The sequence below is a fragment of the Ovis canadensis genome, chromosome 5 (genome assembly GCF_042477335.2).
Source record: "Ovis canadensis isolate MfBH-ARS-UI-01 breed Bighorn chromosome 5, ARS-UI_OviCan_v2, whole genome shotgun sequence".
In the NCBI taxonomy this organism is placed as follows: domain Eukaryota; kingdom Metazoa; phylum Chordata; class Mammalia; order Artiodactyla; family Bovidae; genus Ovis; species Ovis canadensis.
Window position 1 is genome coordinate 22,129,556 of NC_091249.1, and position 25,966 is coordinate 22,155,521.

The 25,966-nt window shown below is 45.5% G+C and overlaps 1 protein-coding gene and 1 long non-coding RNA gene across 6 annotated transcripts in view; one reads left to right on the forward strand and one right to left on the reverse strand.

The window, feature by feature from the left end:
• LOC138440799 (uncharacterized) overlaps positions 1-10,297 on the reverse strand; it is a 49,546-nt gene extending 39,249 nt beyond the window's left edge. For 2 of the 3 annotated variants that reach the window (XR_011257132.1, XR_011257133.1), the window contains exons 1-4: positions 9,440-10,297; positions 7,315-7,413; positions 5,874-5,974; positions 4,325-4,418 (exon numbers count right to left, since the gene is read on the reverse strand). This is a non-coding gene — a long non-coding RNA (uncharacterized lncRNA). Of the gene's footprint in view, positions 1-1,909; positions 3,444-4,324; positions 4,419-5,873; positions 5,975-7,314; positions 7,414-9,439 lie in introns of those variants that run through there. The other variant, XR_011257134.1, reaches the window with a different exon arrangement.
• On the forward strand, positions 8,836-25,286 carry LOC138440793 (cytochrome P450 4F2). Of its 3 annotated transcripts, none has more exons than XM_069590687.1 (13): positions 8,836-9,121; positions 9,467-9,695; positions 11,590-11,734; positions 14,563-14,616; positions 14,710-14,837; positions 17,712-17,833; positions 18,682-18,952; positions 20,632-20,698; positions 20,864-20,993; positions 24,096-24,229; positions 24,324-24,388; positions 24,546-24,628; positions 25,033-25,286. In XM_069590687.1, the coding sequence occupies exons 2-13, from the start codon at positions 9,498-9,500 to the stop codon at positions 25,208-25,210; spliced, it is 1,575 nt and encodes a 524-aa protein (XP_069446788.1). In that variant the 5' UTR covers positions 8,836-9,121; positions 9,467-9,497; the 3' UTR covers positions 25,211-25,286. The 3 variants fall into 3 exon arrangements, with proteins under 3 accessions (XP_069446788.1, XP_069446789.1, XP_069446790.1); XM_069590688.1 differs by having other exon boundaries at positions 9,075-9,238; XM_069590689.1 differs by lacking the exon at positions 11,590-11,734 and having other exon boundaries at positions 9,080-9,238.
• Positions 25,287-25,966: the final 680 nt, after the last annotated feature.

The following is a 25,966-nucleotide window of genomic DNA, read 5'->3' on the forward strand; positions in this document are numbered from 1 at the left end:
TTGATATTTCTCCTGGCAATCTTGATTCCAGCTTGTGCTTCTTCCAGCCCAGCGTTTCTCATGATGTACTCTGCATAGAAGTTAAATAAGTAGGGTGATAATATACAACCTTGACGTACTCCTTTTCCTATTTGGAACCAGTCTGTTGTTCCATGTCCAGTTCTAACTGTTGCTTCCTGACCTGCATATAGGTTTCTCAAGAGGCAGGTCAGGTGGTCTGGTATTCCCATCTCTTTCAGAATATTCCACAGTTTATTGTGATCCACCCAGTCAAAGGCTTTGGCATAGTCAATAAAGCAGAAATAGATGTTTTTCTGGAACTCTCTTGCTTTTTTGATGATCCAGCAGATGTTGGCAATTTGATCTTTGGTTCCTCTGCCTTTTCTAAAACTGCTTGAACATCTGGAAGTTCACGGTTCACATATTGCTGAAGCCTGGCTTGGAGAATTTTGAGCACTATTTTACTAGCATGTGAGATGAGTGCAATTGTGTGGTAGTTTGAGCATTCTTTGGCATTGCCTTTCTTTGGGATTGGAATGAAAACTGACCTTTTCCAGTCCTGTGGCCACTGCTGAGTTTTCCAAATTTGCTGGCATATTGAGTGCAGCACTTTCACAGCATCATCTTTCAGGATTTGAAATAGCTCAATTGAAATTTCACACCTCCACTAGCTTTGTTCGTAGTGATGTTTCCTAAGGCCCACTTGACTTCACATTCCAGGATGTCTGGCTCTAGGTGAGTGATCACACCATCGTGATTATCTTGGTCATGAAGCTCTTTTTTGTACAGTTCTTCTGTGTATTCCTGCCACCTCTTGTTAATATTTTCTGCTTCTGTTAGGTCCATACCATTTCTGTCCTTTATCAAGCCCATCTTTGCATGAAATGGTCCCTTGGTATCTCTAATCCTGCAGCTCAACTCTAGACAAATAAAGGACCCAATCAAAAAATGGGCCAAAGAACTAAACAGACTTTTCTCCAAAGAAGACATACAGATGGCTAACAAACACATGAAAAGATGCTCAACATCACTCATCATCAGAGAAACGCAAATCAAAACCACAATGAGGTACCATTTCACACCAGTCAGAATGGCTGTTATCCAAAAGTCTACAAGCAATAAATGCTGGAGAGTGTGTGGAAAGAATGGAACCCTCTTACTCTGTTGGTGGGAATGCAAACTAGTACAGCCACTATGTAGAACAGTGTGGATATTCCCTAAAAAACTGGAAATAAAACTGCCATATGCTCCAGCAATCCCACTGCTGGGCATACACATCGAGGAAGCTATTGCAAGAGACATGTGCACCCCAGTGTTCATTGCAGCACTGTTTATAATAGCCAGAACATGGAAGCAACCTAGATGTCCATCAGCAGATGAACGGATAAGAAAGCTGTGGTACATATACACAATGGAGTATTACTTGGCCATTAAAAAGAATACATTTGAATCAATTCTAATGAGGTGGATGAAACTGGAGCCTATTATGCAGAGTGAAGTAAGCCAGAAAGAAAAACACCAATACAGTATACTAACACATATACATGGAATTTAGAAAGATGGTAATGATAACACTGTATGTGAGACAGCAAAAGAGACATAGATGTATAGAACAGTCTTTTGGACTCTGTGGGAGAGGGAGAGGGTAGGATGATTTGGGAGAATGGCATTGAAACCTGTATATTATCATATGTGAAATGAATCACCAGTCCAGGTGTGATGCATGATACAGTGTGCTCAGGGCTGGTGCACTGGGATGACTCAGAGGGATGGGATGGGGAGGGATGTGGGAGGGGGGTTTCAGGACGGGGAACACATGTACACCCATGGTGGGTTCATGTCAGTGGATGGCAAAACCAATACAATATTGTAAAGTAATTAGCCTCCAATTAAAATAAATAAATTTATATTTTAAAATAAATAAATAAAAATTTTAATTAACATTCCCAGCCTTATTATGATATAATTGACACGTAATGTTTTGTCACATTAAGGTGTACACATTGATTTAATAGATATATAACTTTAAAGTGATGACCACATGATGTTAGTTACCACCTCTTACACCATCACATACTTATATTATTTTTTTCTGACCAGAATATTTAAGATCCCCTCTCTCAGGGACAATCAAGCTTGTGCCACAGTACCATGCAGTCACCACACTATACATTATATATTCAAACAAGCTAACTTATAACTGAAAGGTTGCATCCTTTGATCAGTATCTCTTCAGTTCTCAAACTCCCGGTAACCACTACTCTACTCGTAGTTTCTTTGAGCTTGTCTGTTTTAGATTTTTTTAGATCCGTAATACATATAGGTATTATCATACTACAGTTATCCCTCAGTACTTTGTGAAGGCGGGGGGGGGGGGGTGTAGGCGGGGAATGGAGGGATTGGTTCCAAGACTCCTTGTGGATACCCAAATCTGGTGATGCTCAAGCCCTTCATGTAAAATGGTGTAGTATTTGCGTATAACTTACACATAACCTCCTGTATACTTGAAATTATCTCTAGATTACTTATAATGCCTTGTTGTTGTTTAGTTGCTGAGCCATGTCCAACTCTTTTGTGACTCCATGGACTGTAGCCCACCAGCCTCCTCTGTCCATGGGATCCTCCAGGTGAGAATACTGGAGTGGATTGTCATTTCCTACTCCAGGGGACCTTCCCAACCCAGGGATTGAATCCATGTCTCCAGCATTAGTAAGCTGGTTCTTTACCACTGAGCCACCAGGGAAGCCCTTTTGATGCCTAACACAATGTAAACAATATGTAAATATTTACTGGTGCACAGCAAATTCAAGTTCTGCTTTTTAGAACTTTTTGAACTTCCCCTCCTCCCCCTGAATCTTTTAGGATTGGGATTGGCTGAATCTGCAGATGCAGAATCCCCAGATATGGAAGCCTAGCTATATTTGTCTTTCTGTAACTTATTTCACTTAGCATAAGGCTGCCAAGTTCCAACCACGTCATCACAAACAGATTTTCCTTCTTTCTCCTAGCTGAATTATATTTCATTGTTTATTATCCATTCCTCCACTGATACTGTGAGTAATGCTGTAATGAAGACGGAATGCAGATATCTCTAGGAAATCCTGATTTCAATTTTGCTGGACCATACAGTAGCTTTATTTTTAATTTTTTGAGGAAACTCCATACTGTTTTCCATAGGTGTCCATGTCATTGAAAATTCTTATCATTAATATATGAGAGTTCTGGTTGTTCCCCATATGCACCTTCACCTCAAGGTGTCAGTTTTTCCCCAGCCATTCTTATGGGTATGCAGCAATATATCACAGTGAATCTGGCTGCCAATTCAGGAGATGCAAGACACATGGGATCCATCCCTGGGTCTGGAGGATCCCCTGGAGTAGAAAACGGCAACTCACTCCAGTATTCTAGCCTGGAAAATTCCATGGACAGAGGAGCCTGGCGAGCTATAGACCATGGGGTCACAAAGAGTCAGACACAACTGAGTGCGCGTGCGCACACACACACACACACACACACACAAAATAACTAATGATGTTGAACATTTTTTCATGTGCCTATTTGCCGTCCATATACCTTCTGTGGTAAAGCATCTTTCCAAATCTTTTGCCCATTAATTTTCCTTGAATTGTTTACCTTCTGATTATTGGATTTTACATAAGTCCTTAATTGGATATATGATTTGCATGTCTTTTTTTCCAAGTGTGTGCCTGGTCTTTATCTTATATTTCTTTCACAAAGCAAAATTTTTAAATGTTTATAAAGTGCAATTTACCATTTCTTTATTTTTATAATTTATGCCAATGATGTTATATATAAGAATTTTTTGTTTAACTTATGGCCATAAAGATTCTCTTCTAGTTTTTTCTTCTAAAATTTTTATATTTTTACATTATTTAATTCCATGATTCATATTAAATTGAATTTTACATAAGGTATGACACAAGTTGACTTTTTTTCATATGAATGTTCAGTTTCTCCAGTACAACTTATTGCAAAGACTGTGTTTTGTGCTTTGATTTGCCTTGCTTTTTTTTTTTTTTTTTTTTTTAGGTTGTGGACTCTCTGTTCCATTCAATTGATTTATGTGTCTAGTCTTTGGCCAGTATCATCACCCAGTCATGATTACTGCCGTTTTATAATATGTCTTGAAAAGGGTCTCATAAATCCTTCAACTTTATTTTTCTTTTTCAGAATAATTTTGGCTATTCTAGGTCCTTTGCATTTTCATGAAAATTTTATAATCATCTTATTTCTACAAAAATTCCTCCTGAGACTGTGATTTATCAGAATTTGTAGATCACTTTTAGGAGACTTAAGATCTTACCAAGATTGAGTCTTCCAGTCCATGAACATTGCATATCTCTTCACTAATTTGGGTCTTCTTGGATTTCTTTTATCAGTGTCTTAAAGTTTTCATCCTGGAATTCATGCACATATTTTGTCAGATTTATACCTGAGTATTCCACTTTTTCCAGTTAATGATACTTGAAAAAATGGCATTTGAAAACGTTTTCCAATTGTTTCTTGCTAGTGTACAGCACAGTTGACATATTTTTTCTGTAGGGACCCATATAGTAAATATTTTAGTGCTTGCAGGCCATATTCAGTTACTCCTCCTCCCCCTCCTCCCCTTATTTTACAATTCTTGTGTATATATATATATATATATATATATATATATTTTTTTTTTTTTTTACTTTATTTTACTTTACAATACTGTATTGGTTTTGCCATACATCAACATGAATCCACCACGGGTGTACAAAATTGTATCCAGCAAAAGAGTATACAATTCTTTTAAAATATAAAATGATTTTTTGCTTATGTATCTTACAAAAACAGGCCACAGGTCAGATGTGGTCCATAGATCATAGTTTGCTAACCTCAGGAATATAAAAATAAAATTAATTTTTTATATTAACCATGTATCCTGAAGTCTATTGCATCATTCCCAGTGGAATACAAATAATGCTGTTATTACATCAATCTTTAAAAAAAAAAAAACAAAAACTTTGCTTCATCCCACTTTCCTACCAGTTAATGCAGAGTTTCTTTTCCCCACCATGGAGCGAACCCCTTCAAAGAGTTATCTGTACATAAGTTTCAAATATTGCGCATGTGTGTGCACACGTGTATAAGAGTGTGTATGTAAATTCAAGCACGTGTGGGTACATGTCACTCTGTTTGTATGTATCTATGTGCAGACAGCATGTATGCATATGTGATTGTTTATGTAACTGTGTACATGTGTATATGTGTGTAAGGATGTGAGTGTATGTACCTTGAAGTCACTGAACCACTCTAACAGTCCACACCACATTAAGTTCCTCACATCAACAGCTGTGGGAGGCCCCTACTTCTGTCCCCAGATCTCAGCCATACAGTACGGGAAGGACATTATGGAGAAATAATGCCCTTAAAAGCAACCTTGAATAAAGACTGGTGGGTGCATGTTCTCTTCTGTCCCCCATGGACTGAGACCCAGGTGCCCACAATGTGAGCTTTCTCGCTGAAGCACCCTTTACCTGCTGCCTTCCCTTCACAGTCTCTCTTCCACAGTGCCCTACTGGCATTTCCTGGGATCACTTCCCAAAGAATCAACATGCATTAGAAGCCTTGCCTCAGCATTACCTCAAAATAAAGTATTTACACTTGAATCCTTTCATCAGGATCTACTTCCAGAGAATGCAGACTAACACACACACATAAGCTTACTCCTCCAAACACAACAGCCTATTATTATTTCCATTTTGCTGAGGAGGAATATGAGGCACAGAGAAGGCAAGTCACTTCCCCAAGGTCATCCAGCTAGAAAGGGACAATTGACCCTAGCATTGACCATGAGTCATCTGTTCTAAAGCAAGTGCCTGTACCTTTCAAGGGAGTAAAGAACAGTGTACATCATAGACTTCAAGAGAGCTGATGTCCGTGCCAGTGGAGATCAAGGCTCATGGCTGGTGTCCGTGTCCTCCTTCTGTCATAAAATAAGTGAAATAAAGGCAATTATTCAGGCTTAGTGAAGACTGTGAGCCTGGAAGTGTTGTTATTAACAGTTAACTCATTCCAATTTATTTGAGTTTCACATTTGATTTTATTTGTCATTACCTTCAATTTTGGGGTTAGAAGTTGAGGCACAGAAAGGTAAAGAGACCTGTCCAGATTCACTTAGTGGGGCCTGATTTGGCACCTGAAGTCCTAGTTCTCAATCTCAATTCTCTCTGGTTTCTGCAGATCCCATGTATTGTTGCTTCCACCTGGTTGACATAGCACTAAGCAAGCAGTCAACATGGTATTATACACAATGCTATGAATTTTTCCTTTTAAAAATATGATTTGTAATTACATAGATTACTGATCATAATGAAAAATGGTTTGCAGGCTTCATCTAAAAAAAGGGAACAGTTGGTTAAATGTAGACATTTAACAGAATCATTCTTCCTCCTGTTCCGCCCTCCCATTCCAGGTGTCAGGTATAATTTTTCAACATTTTCCATGTCTACGCAAACATGGACACTCATATGACTGGTTTGCTGAGGTGTCCTATCCCTTTGGTCAATGTAATAGTCAGGTTCTGGCAGAGACCTCAAATGAGCTACATAAGAGTTTATTTAAGTAGGGGCCATTTACAAAGTATGAGCTCTACAAACAAGGACTATTGCATGTCATTGGTTCTACAAGCATTAAGGCATTAATTGAGGAATTAAGGACTGTTTTTCCCATACTCTCCTGCTCAGCAGCTCCTCTAGGAGTCCCATCCTTCAAGTTTTCTGTCTACCTGAGACCACACCTCAGAGCAATTCTGGACAGGATCAAGAGAGGGCCAGGTAGATCCACTGGGTGGTGCATTCTGAATATGGTTGTATGATCCATCCATGTGGTGATACAAGGACCTCAAGATATCTCCCCACAGGGGTCACCATATTGCCTGAGATTCCACCACTATAAATGTCCCTAGATTAACCAAGCATTGTCCCTTATAAATGGGAGTAGAGCAGCATGGCAGAGGGGAAAGGCTTAGGCTTGAGGATAGGGCAAACATAGATTCCTTCCAGCTCAACAACTTAGGCTAGAGGCTTGCCTTCTTTGAGCCTCAGTTTGCTCTTCCTTTAAATAGGTGTCGTCCCTCCTGCTATCCCTTGGGTCTCCTGCCTGACTGCAATGTGTTGGCCAGGAGCACTGAGGGAAGGAGGAAGTATTATCTTGTTGCAGAACATCTGCACACAATAGGTATACTTTATATAGAACACCTCTCTCACACATAGAGTACAGTACTGTACTCTCTACAAGTACTGTACTGTATTTTATGTACAGTACCTGGCACACAGTAGGCATGCTTCATGAATACCCAGGACACAGTAGATGTTCTTTGTGCAGTATGTTGGCAACTCAGTAGGCGTGCTTTATGTAGAACACCTGGGATACAGGAGAAAGGATTTGTTAAGAGTATCCAGCATACAGTAGACATGCTTTATGTAGAGTACCTGACACACAGTAGGCATATTTACATAAAGCACCGAGCACACAATTGGTGCTCTTAACATAAAGTAATTTGCACATAGCAGGGATGCTTTATATAGAGCACCTGGCACTGAGTAGGCTGCCTTCTGGAGAGCATCCAATACACAGTAGGCATGCTCCATTTGCAACAGCTGGCACAGAGTAAACCAGATTTGTGAAGAGTGCTTGGCATACAGTAGATAGGAAAGAGATAAGATCAGTCAGTCCTAAAGGGACTCAACCCTGAATATTCATTGGGAGGATTGATGCTGAAGCTAAAGCTCCAATACTGTGGCCACCTGATATGAAAAGCTGATTCACTGGAAAAGACCCTGATACTGGGAAAGATTGGCAGCAAGAGGAGAAGGGGGCAACAGAGGATAAGATGGTTGGATGGCATCACTGACTCAGCGGACATTAGGTTGAGCAAACTCAGGGAGATAGTGAAGGACAGGGAAGGCTGATGTGTTGCAGTTGATGGGGTTGCAGAGAGTCGGACACAACTTGACCACTGAATAACAGCAAGATGCATTTTATGTAAGCACCTGATACATAGTAGGCGTGCTTTCTAGAGAGTTCTTGACAAACTGCAGGCATGCTCTTTGAGGTAACTGGCACACAGTTTTTACATACAGTCCTCTACACAGAAGAGGAATATTTGTGTGGAATATTGGCACAGAGAAGCGTGAGTACTAGGTGACAGGCCTTTTCCTTCATTCCATCTTTTTGGGGGGATCCTGATCTTCCCATCTTATTGTGGGGCTCTCCTTGGTTCCTCTTTCAGGCTCTCATCCAACATCCCACTTGCCACATGGGAAGACTGAGTCCAGGGAAGGTCAGCACAGCCCACAGTCAGAGTGAGGCTGCCCACTCAGAATCTCCCAACTCTGTCCTGCCCTGAGTGGATCTTTTTCTCTATGAGCCCCTTGCAGCCTTACCCTCAAGCCACCAAGTGCCCTCTTCTGGCTGCGGGCTTTTTAATCCCATGAGTCCAGGGCAGGTAATGCCCATCCAGGCTGGTTTCTCTGCTCTGGCTCCCAGAAATCATCTCTCAAACAAGGCTTCGGGCTGTTTGGAGGAAGGGCTTGAATACCTTTCCAGGCTGTGACCCAGATGGTAGAAACTTCATGTCTCTGAGCTTATTGATTCTGTGCTGAGACATGGTACATGAAGCCCTCCTGGCATGCATGGAGCAGAGCCCCAGACATGTTTTGGGATAAGGCTGGGGCAAGGTCCTACTTACCTGGCACCTGAATATACACTCTTTTACCTGCTGTACCTTGACCTTGGAAGGGCACGGCTGGTTGTAAACTGGGAAGCCAAGAGTCACCTTTGCCCATACCCCTATGTGCCCACATAGGAGATAGTGAGTCCTGAGGACTCGGTGTCAACAGTGTGTGATTCTGAGCTGGTTCACAAGCTGCTTTCAATAGCACTGTGCTCCCCCTCCCTCCACCTTCTATGTGGGCAGCTGCCAGGTAGGGAGGAAGTAAGCAGGCTCCAGGGATTGGTTGGCTTAGCCTGGCCCCTGGCAGCTTCCCATAGGTTCAGGAGCCAAATAAAGCTCCAAATCCCAGGAGGAGAGAAGAGGAACTTGTGTGAGACAAGCTGCTTTTGACAGAAGGTGCCAGGCGGGGGGTCAAAAGGCTGAGGGTCCTGGCCCAGGGTGGGGAAGGCTGCTACCCAAGGCAGGGTGGCTCCAGGCAAAGAACTGGCCTGGGAGATGAGTGAATACCAGTGGGTAACTAACACACATTCTTTGTGCGTGTTTGTATGTGTCTTTCTGTCTCTATTTCTCTTCCTCTGAATTTCTGTTTTCCCTCCCCTCTCCCAGTCCCTGTCTGCCTGTCTCTGAGCCCTTCTCGCCCGTCCCAGCACTCCCCATCCCTGCCCTTCACTCCCTTGCTCCTCTCCCTCTATTTGTCTTTGCCTCACAACTCACCATCACTGCCTCTTCCTTCATCCTCAGGACTCAGCCTCCACTCTGACGGCCCCACAGGATGCTGGAGCTGAGCCTGTCCTGGCTGGGACTCGGGCCAGTGGCAGCCTCCCCTTGGCTGCTGCTGCTGTTGGTTGGGGCCTGCTGGCTCCTGGCCCACATCCTGGCCTGGACTTACACCTTCTACAACAACTCTCGTCGCCTCCAGTGTTTCCCGCAGCCCCCAAAACACAACTGGTTCCTGGGTCACCTAGGCATGGTGAGTGTGGGCAGCAGCATGGGTCTGGGGGATCAGGGTGGATGGACTTCCTGAAGGCCAGGAATGGGGCTCAAGTTTGGACTGGGGTCTAGGACAGCAGAGAAGCCAGGGAGGCCAGGGAGCCCCTCTTCCCTCACTCAATCATTCCCCTGCTCTACCATCAAGACCTTCCCCGCATCCTGTCCTTCCAACCCTAGCCTGCTTTAGGGTCCGCCTGCTGCATGCCTTGCACATACTATTGCATCTCTGAGGCCGGGCTGTCCAGAACCTGGTTCCCTGGCCTCTCTAGTCTCCATGGTGGCCTTGAGGTCCTCTCAAGGGTGCTGTCCAGGGTCTGCTCTGCATGTGGCCCCTTTCCTGTGTCTTTTCACTCTGGGTCACAGCTTCCTCACAGGAAATAGCTATCACTTCCCTATTCCCACCTGCAAGAAAAAAGCTCCCACCCTCTCCCATTCCCAGGACCCTTTCCTCTAATCTTACACCCCTCCCTTCCCCAAGATGTCCCATTAGGCCCCTCCCCCCATCTGGATAAAGTTAGCTACTCCCTCTTTCAGAGCCTTCTTAGACCTACCTCTCCTCCATACCCACCTACCTTGTGCACTAGACTTGGACCTTTGACTTGGTCCTAGTCACAGTTAATTAAACAATTACTTATTAACACATTCCAGTTTGATTATCATTCTGGGGAGGAGACACTACAGTGCCCTGTCCAGGGCTGGCACAAAGTAAGCACTCAAAATAAATATTTGATGACCCTGGTGATGAATGTGCCATCATCTCCTTCAGTCAAGGTCAAATGGATGGGTATCCAGCTCCCCCCTCCAATTGCCAGGCAGCTTCCCTCTCCTGCCTGGGACAAGAACTAAACTTGGGGAAGGACTTAGAACAACTACTGTTCATTAAGGCAAAATTCACAATATTGATGTCCAAGGCTCATTGTGAAGATTTGCTGAGATTCTGGGTCTTAAAATGGTCTCAGCAGGTTCTGGAGGCAGCAGGAATGTTACAAGGTGACCACAGTTCTGCCTTCCCCACAAGAGCTTGGCCATGGGGGCCATCCTTGCTTATACTTCCTTCCTCCAGCCCCTCTTGATAAGTGACCTCGGCTGAGTCACGCTCCCTCTCTGGACCAATCTCATCTAGTGCTTTGAATCCTCACCTTAGGTGCTTGGGGAGACAGGAGCAATGCACAAAAGTGAAAATGATGTCACCTGCCTAGAGCACCTGGGGTATTTGTCAGGTTTGAAAGGAGCATTGTGAGGGAAAGGGTGCTTCACCAGGAGAAAATCCACACTTCTTCCCCTTTGAGGGGATATGGCATCCATTTCTTCATTCGTAAGTGGCACAGTTGAAAGTGTTGTCCATAGAAATAGACAGGATGCACTCTGCACAGAGACTGACCAGCGAGGGAGTTCCTAGGTCACAGTTCCTCACTGATTAATATGCAGAGTTCATGTCTGTCCCTGGGGTCAGCCAGGGCTAGAAGGTCCCAGGTCTGCAGATCCTTTCCTATACAAGGAAGCAGAGGCCATGTGGACTGGCCCAGAGATAAAAGGATGTGGGACCAAAACCCAGGGAGAAGTCTGAGGTCACTCTGACATCCACAAACCTCCCCCATAAGGATTTCCTCCTGTGGCCATCCCTGGTGGACAACTCCCAGGAGGACCAGAAAAATGTGCCTTCTCAAGCCAAGGTCCACCTCCCTGTGGGCACAGAGCCTGTCTTCTCCCTGTGCCCTGGGATAGACCCTTGGGACTTGGACAGCCTCCAGGTCCCTCCCTCCCCCAGAGGGAAGGAGGAAGCAGAGATTCCCTCCATCTGTGCAGGATCCCACACTCTGTCCACTGCCGTGGACTCTCCTTCTGCAGAGTGATGGCCCTTACCTTGCTTACAGATCCCCCCCACGGAGCAGGGCATGAGCAAATTAACTGAGCTGGTGGCCAAATACTCCCAAGGATTTAGGGTCTGGATGGGTCCCATCACCCCCATCATCGTTTTCTGCCACCCTGACTTGATCCGGATCGTCGCCAATGCTTCAGGTACTCAGGCAGAGCTTGTGGTGGTGGGTGCCATGATACATTTCAGGGCTTCCAGCCCCTCCCTGCCAAGCTTCCACGTGGCCCCTACAGGACCCCAACACCCCTCCCCTCCTCTCTCTGCCATCTTCTTCTTTCCTTCATGTATTCATCATCCCAATCTCATAGCTTCCTCCCTCCTCCCTTCTCCCAATGCCATTTACACCCCACCCTGGTGTCCTGGGTGAAAGACACCCCCAAACATAAAGCCTCAGATTAGGGCAGAGAGATCTGTGACCCTGGTGTGGTCAGAAATTGGCCAAAGGGAGAAAAAAAAAAAGGAAATTGGCCAGAGGGAGATGAGCTGTGGAAATGCAGAGAAGAAGCAAGGTTCTCCGCTGGGGGATGCTGGAAGGCTTCCTGGAGGAGGAGCTGCTGAAACTGGATCTGGAACAATGAGCAAAAAATTTTAAAGCAAAGGATAGAATTATGCAGTGGGCATCCATAACATTCCAGGCCCCCTGCCAGGCATGTCCTCAGTCCCACCCATCCCCAGACAGAGAGCAATGAAGGCCTGTGGCTGATAGAAGATCTGGGTTGCTATTTCCATGGCTATTTACCTCTCTGGTGGGTTGGTTTCTTTGAGCCTGTCCTAGGGCTTGAACACTTCTAGTTCAGTGTCCTCCTTCTCCAGTCCCCAGGAATCTTCCTGAGGAAACTTCACCCAACCCTTGCTTCCTTCCCTTGCCCTCTGCCCTTCCCATCCACAGACAGATCAGGCAAGCAGGGCAACAAGCAGCATGTGACAGAGACCTGGGTTCAGACACCAGAATGCTGGGTGAACCTGGGAAGGGCCCATCCTCTCTCTGCCTGCTGAAGTCTCCTTTAGTTGTTAATGATGGAAATGCAACGCTACATGATCTACCAAGAGAAAGCGAATCAACTGGTTGTAAAATCCCAGATGGGTGTCTTCAAGTCCAGGTGGACCCAGGGCTTAAACAGTCTGTCAGAGATAGACAATCTGAAGACAAAGGAATCTGTCTCCATCGTTTAGTTCCGTGCTCATCTGTGACAGCATCATTTTCATCCTGGTACAGATGAAACCCAGAAACTCAGCCTTCATGGAACAGTGAGCTCATTCATGACACTTCCAGGAAAAGATACAGGGTTCCCTTTAATTTCTTTTGCCTGGGTCATAGGACCAATTCCTGCATCCCTGAAACTCTGAATTCCATGTCTTGGGGACACAGGAGCTATTGTTTTGGAGCTAAGAATGCAGGCCCTGGGTTAAACAGTCCTGGACTAGTGTCTCAGATGTATTATCTGTAAGAATGTGGGTAAGTGACTCCATCACTCAGAGCCTCAGTTCTTCTCTGGAATAAAGGAATGGAAGAGAAATCAGGGGTACATGGTGTTTGGGATCCAAACAGGGAAAGGCCATTTCTTTCCCCACACCCAAGGGACCCCAACTGTCATATATGGAGGATAAGGGGAAGGAACCTTGCAGGAGGCTGAGGACTAAGGAGTTGCTGTGGAAGGAGGTGCATAGGTTCAAGTTGGGATCACTTTCCTACAAGTCCTTCCCTCTGGCAGCCTAGAAGAGTGTGAATTGGGTCCTATTTGTTCCTCTCCAGATTCAGAGTTCAGAGGACGGTCTCCTGTACACACAAGGCCTGGCCAGCACCTATGGGGATGTGTCCTACTGGTGGGTGGGGCCCTGGCATGCAATCATCCGCATCTTCCACCCCACCTGCATCAAGCCTGTGCTCTTTACTCCAGGTAGACATGCCCTTGGCCACAGCTTGTCCCCTGTCATAGTCTCTGTGTTACCTCTAGGTGTGCAAGTGACCAGGATGCAGGCGAGGGGGCATGGCAAAGATGCCACTCTCTCCCATTGCAGAATCCCACCTGCCTGACCTCCAGGCATGTCTGTGCAATGTCTGCTGAGTGGCCACATCTGGTCATGTTTCTATTTCTACCTTGATTCTGGTTACAGCTGACATGTGCTATACCTGGTGACACCTGCTGTATTTTATAACTGAGCCCAGAGATGGTCTCAGTCACCTCTGGGGCTCAGCTGTGGCCAAAGACATTTGAGGCATCTTGGAGTCTCTCTGGTTCTTGTCTGTGATGCCATTAGAGACTCTCTGGTTCTCCTACTTGTCACTCCTGGGGTACATTTTAGATTTATCTGAAGTCTGAGACTCAAAGCCACTCTGAGGAATGCCTGAGACCTTGTGTGGGTCTTGTCTGATGCAGGTCTTAGGGTGGGTCTGGGTCTTGCCTGGTTCAGGTCTGTATCATCAGTGTAGTCAGGTTCTGTCTGGAGCCTGCCTGGGCCGCACTGAGGTCAGGTCAGATGGTCTTCAGGTCCATGGCAGAGCTCTTGTGTCCTATCAGGTTGTGTCACACATATTGGGGCCATGTCAGGCCCTGTTAACACATGGGGCCATGTCAGACGTCTTGGGGGTGGGGGGGGGGCGGTCACTGCTGAGGCAAGTGTGGTGTCCTTGGTCCCCATAATGATGTTTTGTAGAGTGCTGGGCTATGCTTGGGTGTTCAGAAGATGCCATGTCAAGGAATGCTGGGCATGTTGTGTCATGTTGGGATGCATCTAAGCACACAGAGTCGTGTGGGCTCTGCCTTTGCTCTATTCTGTGCTGTAGCCTGGTCTGGTTCCCCCCTCCCCTCACACCCCTTCCACATTTCCTGTGCTCTTGGCCCCATTCTGCTATGGCTGGCTTGGAGGGGGAATGCAGATTCCTGGTTAGGATCCTCCACTCCCCACCAAAAGCCCCTTCCTGCCCCCCTGTCCCTGGGGAGAGGACCCTAACAGTCCTCATTCATGTCAGCTGCCGTCGCACCAAAGGACGTGATCTTCTATGAAGTTCTAAAGCCCTGGCTGGGTGAGTAACTGTTCACAAAGGGGGTTGGGAACATCCCTGGGGACCCAGGGGAATATTTTCCCTTTGCTCACTCCCTGTGGCTGTCTCTGCTAGGGGATGGGCTCCTGCTGAGTGCTGGTGACAAGTGGAGCAGGCACCGTCGCATGCTGACACCTGCCTTCCACTTCAACATCCTGAAGCCCTATATGAAGATTTTCACCAAGAGCACAGACATCATGCATGTGAGTCTCTTGAACCCAGGGTTCCAGCTGGAGTCTGGGGGACATGGAGGCTCATAGACATCTTATTTATAATTCTGGCTGTTCTAAGTGGCTTTGAGTCCATTGTTCTTCCTTTCTAAGCCTCAGTTGCTTTGGCTATAAAATTGGTATATTGTGATCCCTGCTCTCAGTCAGTAGAGCTAACATATTGGAACCAGATCCCTGGCACATAGTAGGTGCTCAGAAGGCATTAGTTTCTATTCTACCTTGACAGAAGCCTTGGAATCTTGAGACATGTTTGATAATAATAATGAATATTGGACTAGTTATTTCTAAGTAATAAATCACTTGAAAACAAGAAGGATTTTAGTATTGACAACAAAGGTCAGCCCGGGTGGCTCAGCAGTAAAGAATCCTCCTGCCAGTGAAGTAGCCACAAGAGACACAGGTTTGATCCCTAGGAAGATCCCGTGGAGGAGGAAAGGGCAACCCACTCCCATATTCTTTGGGGGATAATCCCTTAGATGGAGGAGCCTGGGGTCACAGAGTTGGACACGAATGAGCATACAGGCACACTGACAGCAAATCTATGAGTCAGTTGTTTGGTTCTTCTAGATGGAGATGGGGTCACTCATGTATCTGATCAGCTATGGGTCTGATAGTGTTGCACTGCACCCTGCAGGCCCGCAAGCCACAGAACTGAAGGAGCTGGAGTAAGAAACAGAGACATCAGTGTTTTAATGGATACAGGGGTCTTGCATGTCTGAAGCAAGGTCCTGGAGTGATACCCCACCATGTGCAGCAGACAGCAGGAAGGGCATGGCAGAAGTCTTCCCTACCAGGGTTGGGAGTGGGATGTAAGCAGTTGTGGGGGAATTGATGTCATGTTGTTTCATAAGTTACCAAGAAAACTAGCAGAGGAGCCCACCCCCTCACTACCGCTTTAATAAACTATTGTGATGGAGATGCTTTGATATAAAGATGAGAACAATCACTATCTGGGGCTGAAGACAAGTATGTAGAATTTACTCATTAGGTTCCATGATTAAGAGGAAGGTCTGTCATGCAAATAGGTATAGGTGAAGCAGGGACTGGTCAAGCATGGGATATACAGAGAACAAGAGGACAGCTGTCTTGGGTGGCCTGACCATACAGATAGGAAGCCTTGCTGGTCTGGGTCAGTCCTCTCACAGGTTTGAAGCTTGGTCGGTTACAAGCTGATCTAGGATGATCTCAGCTGGGGTAACTAGACTCCCTTTCCTGTGATTTTCTCCCTTCAAAGGGCATCTCAGACTGGTTCAAATAGCAGAGGCAGGGTTTGAGAAGACTGAGAGAAAGCTGCAATGTGCCTTGGGGTCTAGGTTTGGGTTGGTCACCTCATTATTTTCACCACAGTCTATTGGCCAAAGCAAGTCCAGGGCCAGGTCAGGATCAAAGGATGCTGAAACAGGCTCCACCTTCAAGTAGAGTTACTGAAAAATTACATTGTGAAAAGTTTGGATACATACATAGGGAAGTGAAGAATTAGAGGTCAGGCTTTTGTGAAGTGCCTGTAATTTTTCCATGCTTGCAAGCTGACAAGTGAGCTTGTTACTGTTTTATGGATTCTGCCAGAATACATGAGACTCCTGGGTCATAGACAAAGGTTAGCCCAGCAAACAACACGTGCTTCTTGTTGGTTTGCATTCTTCATCCAAGTCACCAAATCGCATGCAAGTGACACAGGTGGGCTCCTATAGATGCCTGCTCAGGTAGTGTGTTTTGTCACAGGGGAGGGGGTACTAGGTTTAGGGACTCTATGACTCTTATAGCAATTAGAAGCAATCCTGATGTTTGTCCAGGAGGAGTCACTACCTCACTTCTCAAGGCTGTCTGCTGCAAACAGAACTCTGAGAAATGGGCCAGGTAAAGAACATCAGGGCCTTCCAATTTCTTGGCCTACCCAGCAAAAAAGTGCATGGGTACTCTGGGCCCGCACAGGATTAACTCTTCTAACATAGGGAATATTTTCCTAATCTATTTATAACAATGAAGATGATAAAACCTAACATTTGTTGTTCTAGGTTGGTCAGTCATTAAGTCCCGTCTGACTCTTTGCAACCCCATGGACTACAACACTCCAAGCTTCCCTGTCCTTCACTAGCTCCCAGGGTTTTCTCAAACTCATGTCCAGTGAGTCAGTGATGTCATCTAACCATCTCATTCTCTGTCACCCCCTTCTGCTCATGCCCTCAATCTCTCCAAGCATCAGGGACTTTTCCAGTGAGTCCACTCTACACATCAGGTGGGCAAAATATTGGAGCTTAAGCTGACCAACCCAAACCAACCCTCCTTTCAATGAATATTCAGAGTTGATTTCCTTTAGGATTGGTTGGTTTGATCTCCTTTCTGTCCAAGTGATTCTCAAGCATCTTCTCCAGCACCAAAATCTGAAGCACCAATTCTTCAGTGCTCAGCCTTCTTTATGGTCCAACTCTCATAGCCATACATGACTACTGGAAAAGCTATAGCTTTGACTATAAGCACCTTTGTAGGCAAGGTGATGTCTCTGCTTTTTAATTCACTGTCTAGGTTTGCCATAACCTTTCTTTCAAGGAGCATCTTTTAATTTCATGGCTCCAGTCACTGAATAACAATTGTTAGCACTTAACTTTATTCAAAGTTGACCAATGATACATAAGTATAGAGCACAGAGCCAGGATTCACAAACCCAGATCTCCTGGCTCCCAGCCATGGAGTTTATACACTAATAGTAACACAAGCCCAGTCCTCCCTGGGGCTGGGTGCCTGGGACCAGGAGACAGAGTCTGGGGGAATGCATCTTGGTGTTTGGGATTAGGGAGGGGCACCAGGGAGGCAGTTCTCAGCCTCACCTGTGTCCTCTTCTCTGTTCAGGCCAAGTGGCAGCGCCTGATCAAAGAGGGCCACACCCATCTGGACATGTTTGAACACATCAGCCTCATGACCCTGGACAGTCTGCAGAAATGCGTCTTCAGTTACGACAGCAATTGCCAGGAGTGAGTCTCAGCCCAAGGCCTGGGAATATAGACCCACTAGAGTAGATGAGGGAGGGAGGGTAATCAGAAGAGTCTTCCCGGAGGAGGTGAGTCAGAGCTGGACATTGAAGGACAGGGAAGGGAAAGAGAAGGAGTGATTCCTACAAGTAGGTAGAACTGTTTGATAAAGGGCAGGCGGTTATAATGAACAAAGTGTGTGCAATAGTGATGAGACACTTTGGAATTAAGGTTGGAGGAGCAGGCAGATTATATTTTAAGGGCATTTGAAGCCAAACAAAGAGGATATGAACTTTATCCCGAGGTTTCCAGGAAGCTATGAAAAGTGTTTCAGAAGATGAGAGTCATGGTCAAATCTGAGCTCTGACATGTGACTCAAGAGAAGACTGACCATAATGTAGACCCTGGATGGTGTTGACAGTGGATCTAAGGAGAATAGGGAAGTGAAAGAAAGTGAAAGTGATGTCGTTCCAGCTCTCTGTGACCCCATGGACTCCTCTGTCCATGGGATTTTCCAGGCAAGAGCACTGGAGTGGGTTGCCATTTCCTTCTCCAATTGACCTGCTAGCAGAAGATCTGAGCTGAGTGGACAGTTTTGGAGAAAAAGGGCAGACACTGGATAAGAGATAGAGGAGAAGCTGTGCTCTAGCTGCCTGGGGTATGGAGGCAGCTCACAGAGATGGGAAGTGGGTTGAGAAGAGTCTGGAGCATCACTCTCCTGGCTCATCACCATACTGGATCTATGGGCCCGCCTGTTCTTGGAGCCTCAGTTTCCTGAAGGGAGGTAGCCTTCAGCTTCTGGGTTTCAGGTGTGTTGAGTTGTTGCATCCCTTCATGCTCTCATTCTACAGGAAGCCCAGTGAATATATTGCTGCCATCTTGGAGCTCAGTGCCCTTGTCGCAAAACGACACCAGGAGATTTTTTTGCACATGGGCTTCCTGTACTACCTCACCCCAGATGGGCAGCGCTTCCGCAGGGCCTGCCGCCTGGTGCACGACTTCACAGATGCCATCATCCAGGAGCGGCACCGCACCCTCCCCAGTGAGGGTATCGATGACTTCCTCAAGGCCAAAGCGAAGACCAAGACATTGGACTTCATTGATGTGCTCCTGTTGACCAAGGTGGGCTCCTCTGGTTTCTTGTTCAAGAAGTAGAACCTTGATTTGGATCTTGGGAACTTGATTTGATCAAAGAACTTGGACTGGATGCAGAGGGCACTGGGGCGCCATGTGAGATGCTTGTGGAAGGGAGGGGTGGGTTAGAGTAACTTTTACAGATGACCAATATGGAATACTGCCTGCAGGAGGGCTGCTAAATCTGAAATTGTAAGGGGCCTGAGATTTCCCTCTACTTCCAAGGTAATAAGACCGGATATGTGCATATACATGTGCGTGAGCTCAGTCATGTCTGACACTGTGACCTCGTGGATTGTAGCCCACCAGATTGCTCTGTCCATGGGATTTTACAGGCAAGAATGCCAGATTGGCTTGCCATTTCTTCCTCTAGGGGACCTTCCCGAGCCAGGGATCAAACCCATGTTTCCTTGTATCTCCTGCATTGGCAAGCAGATTCTTTACCACTGAACCACCTGGAAAGCCCCACATGTCTGTATACTTGCATACATATATATACATGTATGTATATATACAGAACCCTAGATAAGAGCAACCTATGTATTATTTATAGCAGCAACAGTAGTCAGAGTAGAATTGTAGCCCTGGTTCCCCATCCCCAAATTCCTTTGAGGGCACCATGATGCTTCTATCTTTACATGCAGCCATGCTTGCACGGAGGGGAATTACTGCCAAGTGTTGAATTCTAGAACTCTTTTTCTTTTGACCACCCCATTTGGCATGCTGGATCTTAGTTCCCCAACCAGGGATGGAACGTTTGTCCCCTGTGGTGAAAGTGTGGAGTCTTAACCATCAGACTGCACTGACATTCTGAATTTTAGAACTAATGCGAGACATATGCTCCCTTCTTCCCTACAGGGGTGGTCAAGGAGAGGGAAAGAGAGAAAGAAAAGAAGAAGGGAGCAGTGAGGATGGGAGGAGGGGAGAGAAGAGAAGAAGATATGAAACAATATGAGACAAGAGTAGAAAAGACAGACAATGTTCTGGAGTTTAAATAAATCCTCACTGGAAAGAAATTGAAGTCTATAGATCTACAGGTTTATAACCCATTTCTTATCTTTAGGAGAGAAAAGGAATCTCTGAATTTATTGGGTTGCCAAAAACCTAAACAAGCTTTCTGTCCAACCCAATACTATCATACAAAGTGAGCAAATGACATTGGGGCAATGCTCAATCTCTAGTTTCTAAGTTCAGTTTCCATTCAGTCATTCTTTAACCCAAGTTGCATAACATAAAAACATGAAAATATTTATGGATCTTTTATTCCATTCACCAGGGACAATTTAAGAGGCAAAGTGGTCAAGAGGAAGTCTGTGTGGTGGGTCCTCTAGTGATAGTGTCCAGGAGTTCAGGGTGGCCATGGGTTTCTAGATGGATAATGGAGATTTTCAAAGATTGTCTCACATTAGACTCAGGTGCCTTCAACTGAAACTGAAGTCGCTCAGTTGTATCCAACTCTTTGTGACCCCATGGACTGTAGCCTACTACGCTCCTCCGTCCATGGGATTCTCCTGGCAAGAGTACTGGAGTGGGTTGCCATTTCCTTCTCCAGAGGATCTTCCTGACCCGGGGATCGAACCCAGGTCTCCCACACTATAGGCAGACGCTTTACCCTCTGAGCCACCAGGGAAGCTGGTGTGATTCTGGAGATCTTCCTTCCTCTCCAGGATGAAGATGGGAAGGGATTGTCAGATGAAGATATCCGAGCTGAAGCTGACACCTTCATGTTTGAAGGTGAGGGTCCCAGTGTGGGACTACAGGAGGAGAAAGAACTTGCTGAATGGACCCTGGGCCACCCTATCCCTCCCCATCCTCTCCATGGGCCTTAATGCAAGGGAGCTGTCCATGCTCTGGTGCTGAAGTAGCCCAGAGACCCAAGCCTTTCTGAATGCTTCTCAGGCCATGATACCACAGCCAGTGGTCTCTCCTGGATTCTGTACAACCTTGCCAAGCACCCAGAATACCAGGAGCGCTGCCGCCAGGAGGTGCAACAGCTCCTGAAGGATCGTGAGCCTAAAAACATTGAATGGTAAGTCCAAGTCTCCTGGTCTATTTCTGAGCCCCTCTCATTGGTTCTGTTGAGAAGAGAGGGTTGGTTGGTTCTGTCATTATTGCTTAGTAGGAATATGATCAGAGACTTGGCAGGATCTAGTACTAGAATACATAAAAAAATAATTATTAGGCAAACTGCCAGGAAGGGAAATGAGTGCTGTTGGGCCATAACTTGTGTTTTGTGGTTATCCAATTTTGAATAAGTTAACTGTATCACCTGTTAAGAATTTGAATTCAGTTCAGTTCACTCAGTCATGTCCTACTCTTTGTGACTCCATGAATTGAAGCACACCAGGCTTCCCTGTCCAGCACTAACTGCCAGAACTTGCTCAAACTCACATGCATTGAGTCGGTGATGCAATCCAACCATCTCATCCTCTGTCATCCCCTTCTCCTCCTGCCTTCAATCTTGCCCAGCAACAGGGTCTTTCCCAATGAATCAATTCTTCACATCAGGTGGCCAAAGTATTGGAGTTTCAGCTTTAGCATCAGTCTCTCCAATGAATATTAGGACTGATTTCCTTTAGGATTGACTGCTTGGATCTCCTTGCAGTCCAAAGGACTCTCAAGAGTCTTTTCCAACATCACAGTTCAAAAGCATTGATTTTTTGGCCCTCTGCTTTCTTTATAGTCCAACTCTCACACCCATACCTGACTACTGGGAAAACCATAGCATTGGCTAGACAGACCTTTGTTGGTGAAGTAGTGTCTCTGCTTTTTAATGTGCTGTCTAGGTTGGTCATAGCTTTTTTTTTTTTCCAAGGAGCAAACATCTTTTAATTTCATGGCTACAGCCACCATCTGCAGTGATTTTTGGAGCCCAAAAAAAGTCTCTCGCTGTTTCCATTGTTTTCCCATCTATTTGCCATGAAGTGATGGGACCAGAGGCCATAATCTTCGTTTTCTGAGTGTTGAGCTTTAAGCCAACTTTTTCACTCTCCTCTTTCACTTTCAACAAGTGGCTCTTTCGTTCTTCTTCACTTTCTGCCATAAGGATGGTGTTATCTGCATATCTGAGGTTATTGATATTTCTCCCAGCAATATTGATTCCAGCTTGTGCTTCATCCAGCCCATCATTTCACATGATATACTCTGCATATAAACTAAATAAGCAGGGTGACAATATACAGCCTTGACGTACTCCTTTCCCAATTTGGAACCAGTCTGTTGTTCTATGTCCAGTCCTAACTGTTGCTTCTTAAACCACATATAGATTTCTCAGGAGGCAGGTCAGGTGGTCTGGTATTCCCATCTCTTTCAGAATTTTCCACAGTTTGTTGTGATCCACACAGTCAAAGGCTTTGGCATAGTCAATAAAGCAGAAATATATGTTTTTCTGGAACTCTCTTGCTTTCTCAATGATTCAATCAATGTTGGCCATTTGCTCTCTGGTTTCTCTGCCTTTTCTAAATCCAGCTTTAACATCTGGAAGTTCTCAGTTCACGTACTGTTGAAGCCTGGCTTGGAGAATTTTGAGCATTACTTTACTAGCATGTGAAATGAGTGTAATTGTGCAGTAGTTTGAACATCCTTTGGCATTGCCTTTCTTTGGAATTAGAATGAAAACTGACCTTTTCCAGTCCTTTGGCCACTGCTGAGTTTTCCATATTTGCTGGCCTATTGAGTATAGCACTTTCACAGCATCATCTTTTAGGATTTGAAATAGCTCAGCTGGAATTCCATCACCTCCACTAGCTTTGTTTGTCGTGATGCTTCCTAAGGCCCACCTGACTTCGCATTCCAGAATGTCTGGCTCTAGTCCAGTGATCACACCATCGTGGTTACCTGGGTTGTGGACATCTCTTTTGTATAGTTTTTCTGTGTATTCTTGCCACCTCTTCTTAATATCTTCTGCTTCTATTAGGTCCAGATCATTTCTGTCCTTTATCGAGCCCATCTTTGCATGAAATGTTCCCTTGGTATCTCTAATTTTCTTGAAGAGATCTCTAGTCTTTCCCATTCTATTGTTTTCCTCTATTTCTTTGCATTGATCACTGAGGAAGGCTTTCTTATCTCTCTGTGCTATTCTTTGGAACTCTGCATTCAGGTGCTTATACCTTTCCTTTTCTCCTTTGTCTTTAGCTTCTCTTCTTTTCTCAGCTATTTATAAGGCTTCCTCAAACAACCATTTTGCCTTTTTGGATTTCTTTTTCTTAGGGATGGTCTTGATCACTGCCTCCTGTACAATGCCATGAACCTCTGTCCATAGTTCTTCAGGCACTCTGTCTATCAGATCTAATCCCTTGAGTCTATGTTAAGAATTTAATATACACTACTGATACTATGTATAAAATAGATAACTAACAAGAACCTACTGTATAGCATAGGGAAACTCGACTCAATGCTCTGTGGTGACAGAATGAGAAGAAAATAAAAAGTGAGGAGATACATGTAGCTGATTCACTTTCCTGTACAGTAGAAATAAAATGTTGTAAACCAACTATACTCCAATAAAAGCTTTTTACAAAGGAATTTAAATCACCACCCAAAATGAAGGGAATTAAAGAAAAATAATTCAGTCCCCTTACTGGATCTTCAATGTCTATAAAAGTTTTGCAGTGAATTCTCTTGTTTACTAAGCATAAAATCACTGTCTGCCAAAAATGACATATTCACCCCACATTTTGAATGGCATAATTCTCCTTTTCCACATCTAATTGCATTAGCTAGTGTCTCTAGTGCTGTAATAAATAAGAGTAAACATTGAATCTGATCTTTTACTCATTTGTCTTTTGACTTTGCTGTTTTGCCATAAATAATATTTTATTTTTATATAAATTTGTAAACTTATGGTTGGCTTTTCCATGTTTTGCTTTTAAAAGTTCTAAAAATACCTCACTAAACTTTTTCTGGTACTTCTATCACATTGCTTTTTTTTTTTAAGAACCATTTTTTTTGATGTATGATGGACAAAGAAAAAGCTGTCCATAAATAATGTATACAACCTAATGTGTTTGGAGATATTTAAACCAACAATCCAATTTTGTTCCTAGGCAGAGAGGGTCTTATGGGGCACAAGGAGGGCTGGTTGTGTGTCTCTATTTTTGCTCCCTGGATAATTGTCATGGGGTTTCCTTAGGGATGACCTGGCCCAGTTGCCCTTCCTGACCATGTGCATCAAGGAGAGTCTGCGATTGCACCCCCCAGTCACGGTCATCTCCCGCCGCTGTACCCAGGACACTGTACTTCCAGATGGCCGAGTCATCCCCAAAGGTGCCCACAATGACTAGGGGAGGAGGTTCCTGGTGAGAAAGAGGGGCCAATCAGGCAGGTGGGACCTAGACCTGACTGCCCCTCCTCTTCTCAGGTGTTATCTGCCTCATCAGCATTTTCGGGACCCACCACAACCCATCTGTGTGGCCAGATCCTGAGGTGATATCTCCCCCACCCTCCCACCTCCCTTATCCATGTCCACTCCCCTCAGGGGACCCAGGGGAGGGTTCAGGGTTCTGACTTCTGGCAAATCAGCCATCACCTCCCCCTACTATACAAACATATGCCAAGTAGCCCTGTCTTGTCTTGCCCCCAGGTCTTTGATCCCTTCCGCTTCGACCCAGAAAACATCAAAGGGAGGTCACCTGTGGCTTTTGTTCCCTTCTCCGCGGGGCCCAGGTGAAGACAGCGGCCATATGAGATGGGGTTGGAGAGGTGGGGGTAGGAGGCTGGGGGTGAAATTCCAGGTTAAGTGTGGGGGCCAGGAAGGGGGAAAACTTTAAGATGGTCACTTTCTCTCCCCTCCCCTCAGACATTATGGTAAGGGTCTGGGGAATGGTTGTGGGCTCAAGGAGGGGTTCATGGTGTGTTGAGGGGACCCGCTCCCCTGTCTGCTGGTCTGAGTTCAGTAGTGGAGAGTGGACTAGGGTCTGGAGATATACAAGCCCACATAAGGTTCCAGGCATGGTTAGGCTCTTTCTCTATACTGTGGGTGGGAATGGGGGTTGTGGGCCAGATACCAGGTGCTTTGGGGTCCGGGTGAGGGTTCCGGGTGCAGTCAAAGCCTCAACTCCCGCCCACAGGAACTGTATCGGGCAGACATTCGCCATGACTGAGATGAAGGTGGTCCTAGCGCTGACGCTACTGCGGTTCCGCGTCCTGCCGGACAAGGAGGAGCCTCGCAGGAAGCCAGAGCTGATACTGCGCGCGGAAGGCGGACTCTGGCTCCGGGTGGAGCCGCTGAGCACAGGGCAGCAATGACCCATCACTTCCTTGCCTGGGATCCATCGTGACCCTAGACACCTCCAGATTCCCAGGAATAAAACTATGCTTGTCACTTCTGTTCCAGTCTCATTGAGAGCCAGCCAGGGCGCTTGGGGCCTGGGAGGATCTAGGTGGGTGGGCAAGGCTATGAACCTGGGAGGTGGGGGGAAGGAGGGAGGGGAGGGGAATGGGGGCAGGTATAGTTATGATAGCTGGAGCTCCATCTTGGATCATGAGGACAAGACTACTCTTTAGGGAAGGTGGAGCAGAGAGCTAGAGCAGTGGAGCAGTGGTGGAGCAGTCAGGATCAGATGTCCCTGGATCCACCATTCCATCCTTACAAAAGCCACCATTCCAGTCTGCCATTTACTAGCTGTTTGGTTTGGGGAAAATCATATCACTCTTAAGCCTCGGCGTCTTTATTGCATAACAGTAGCCACTTCGTTGCCATGTTTTGAAGATTTATAAGCAAGCGTGTGCAAATGACTGACAATATCTGGTAAGCATCTTCAAAAAGTGTTCATTTCCTCCCTTTGTTTTGCATCATTTTCTCAAAATTAAAATGTTTTAAAGTTACACATTTAAGTTTTAGGACTTATGAGAACCTGCTGTTGAAGAAAACTGTCATTAGAAGATTCAGTAAATTCAGAATGTCCATAATTACATGTTACATATTTACAAGCTGCTTTGATGTGATGCTAGTCTGAAGCTAGGAGCCGAAAAAAAATTTCCCTTCAGGGAAGCATGACCCAG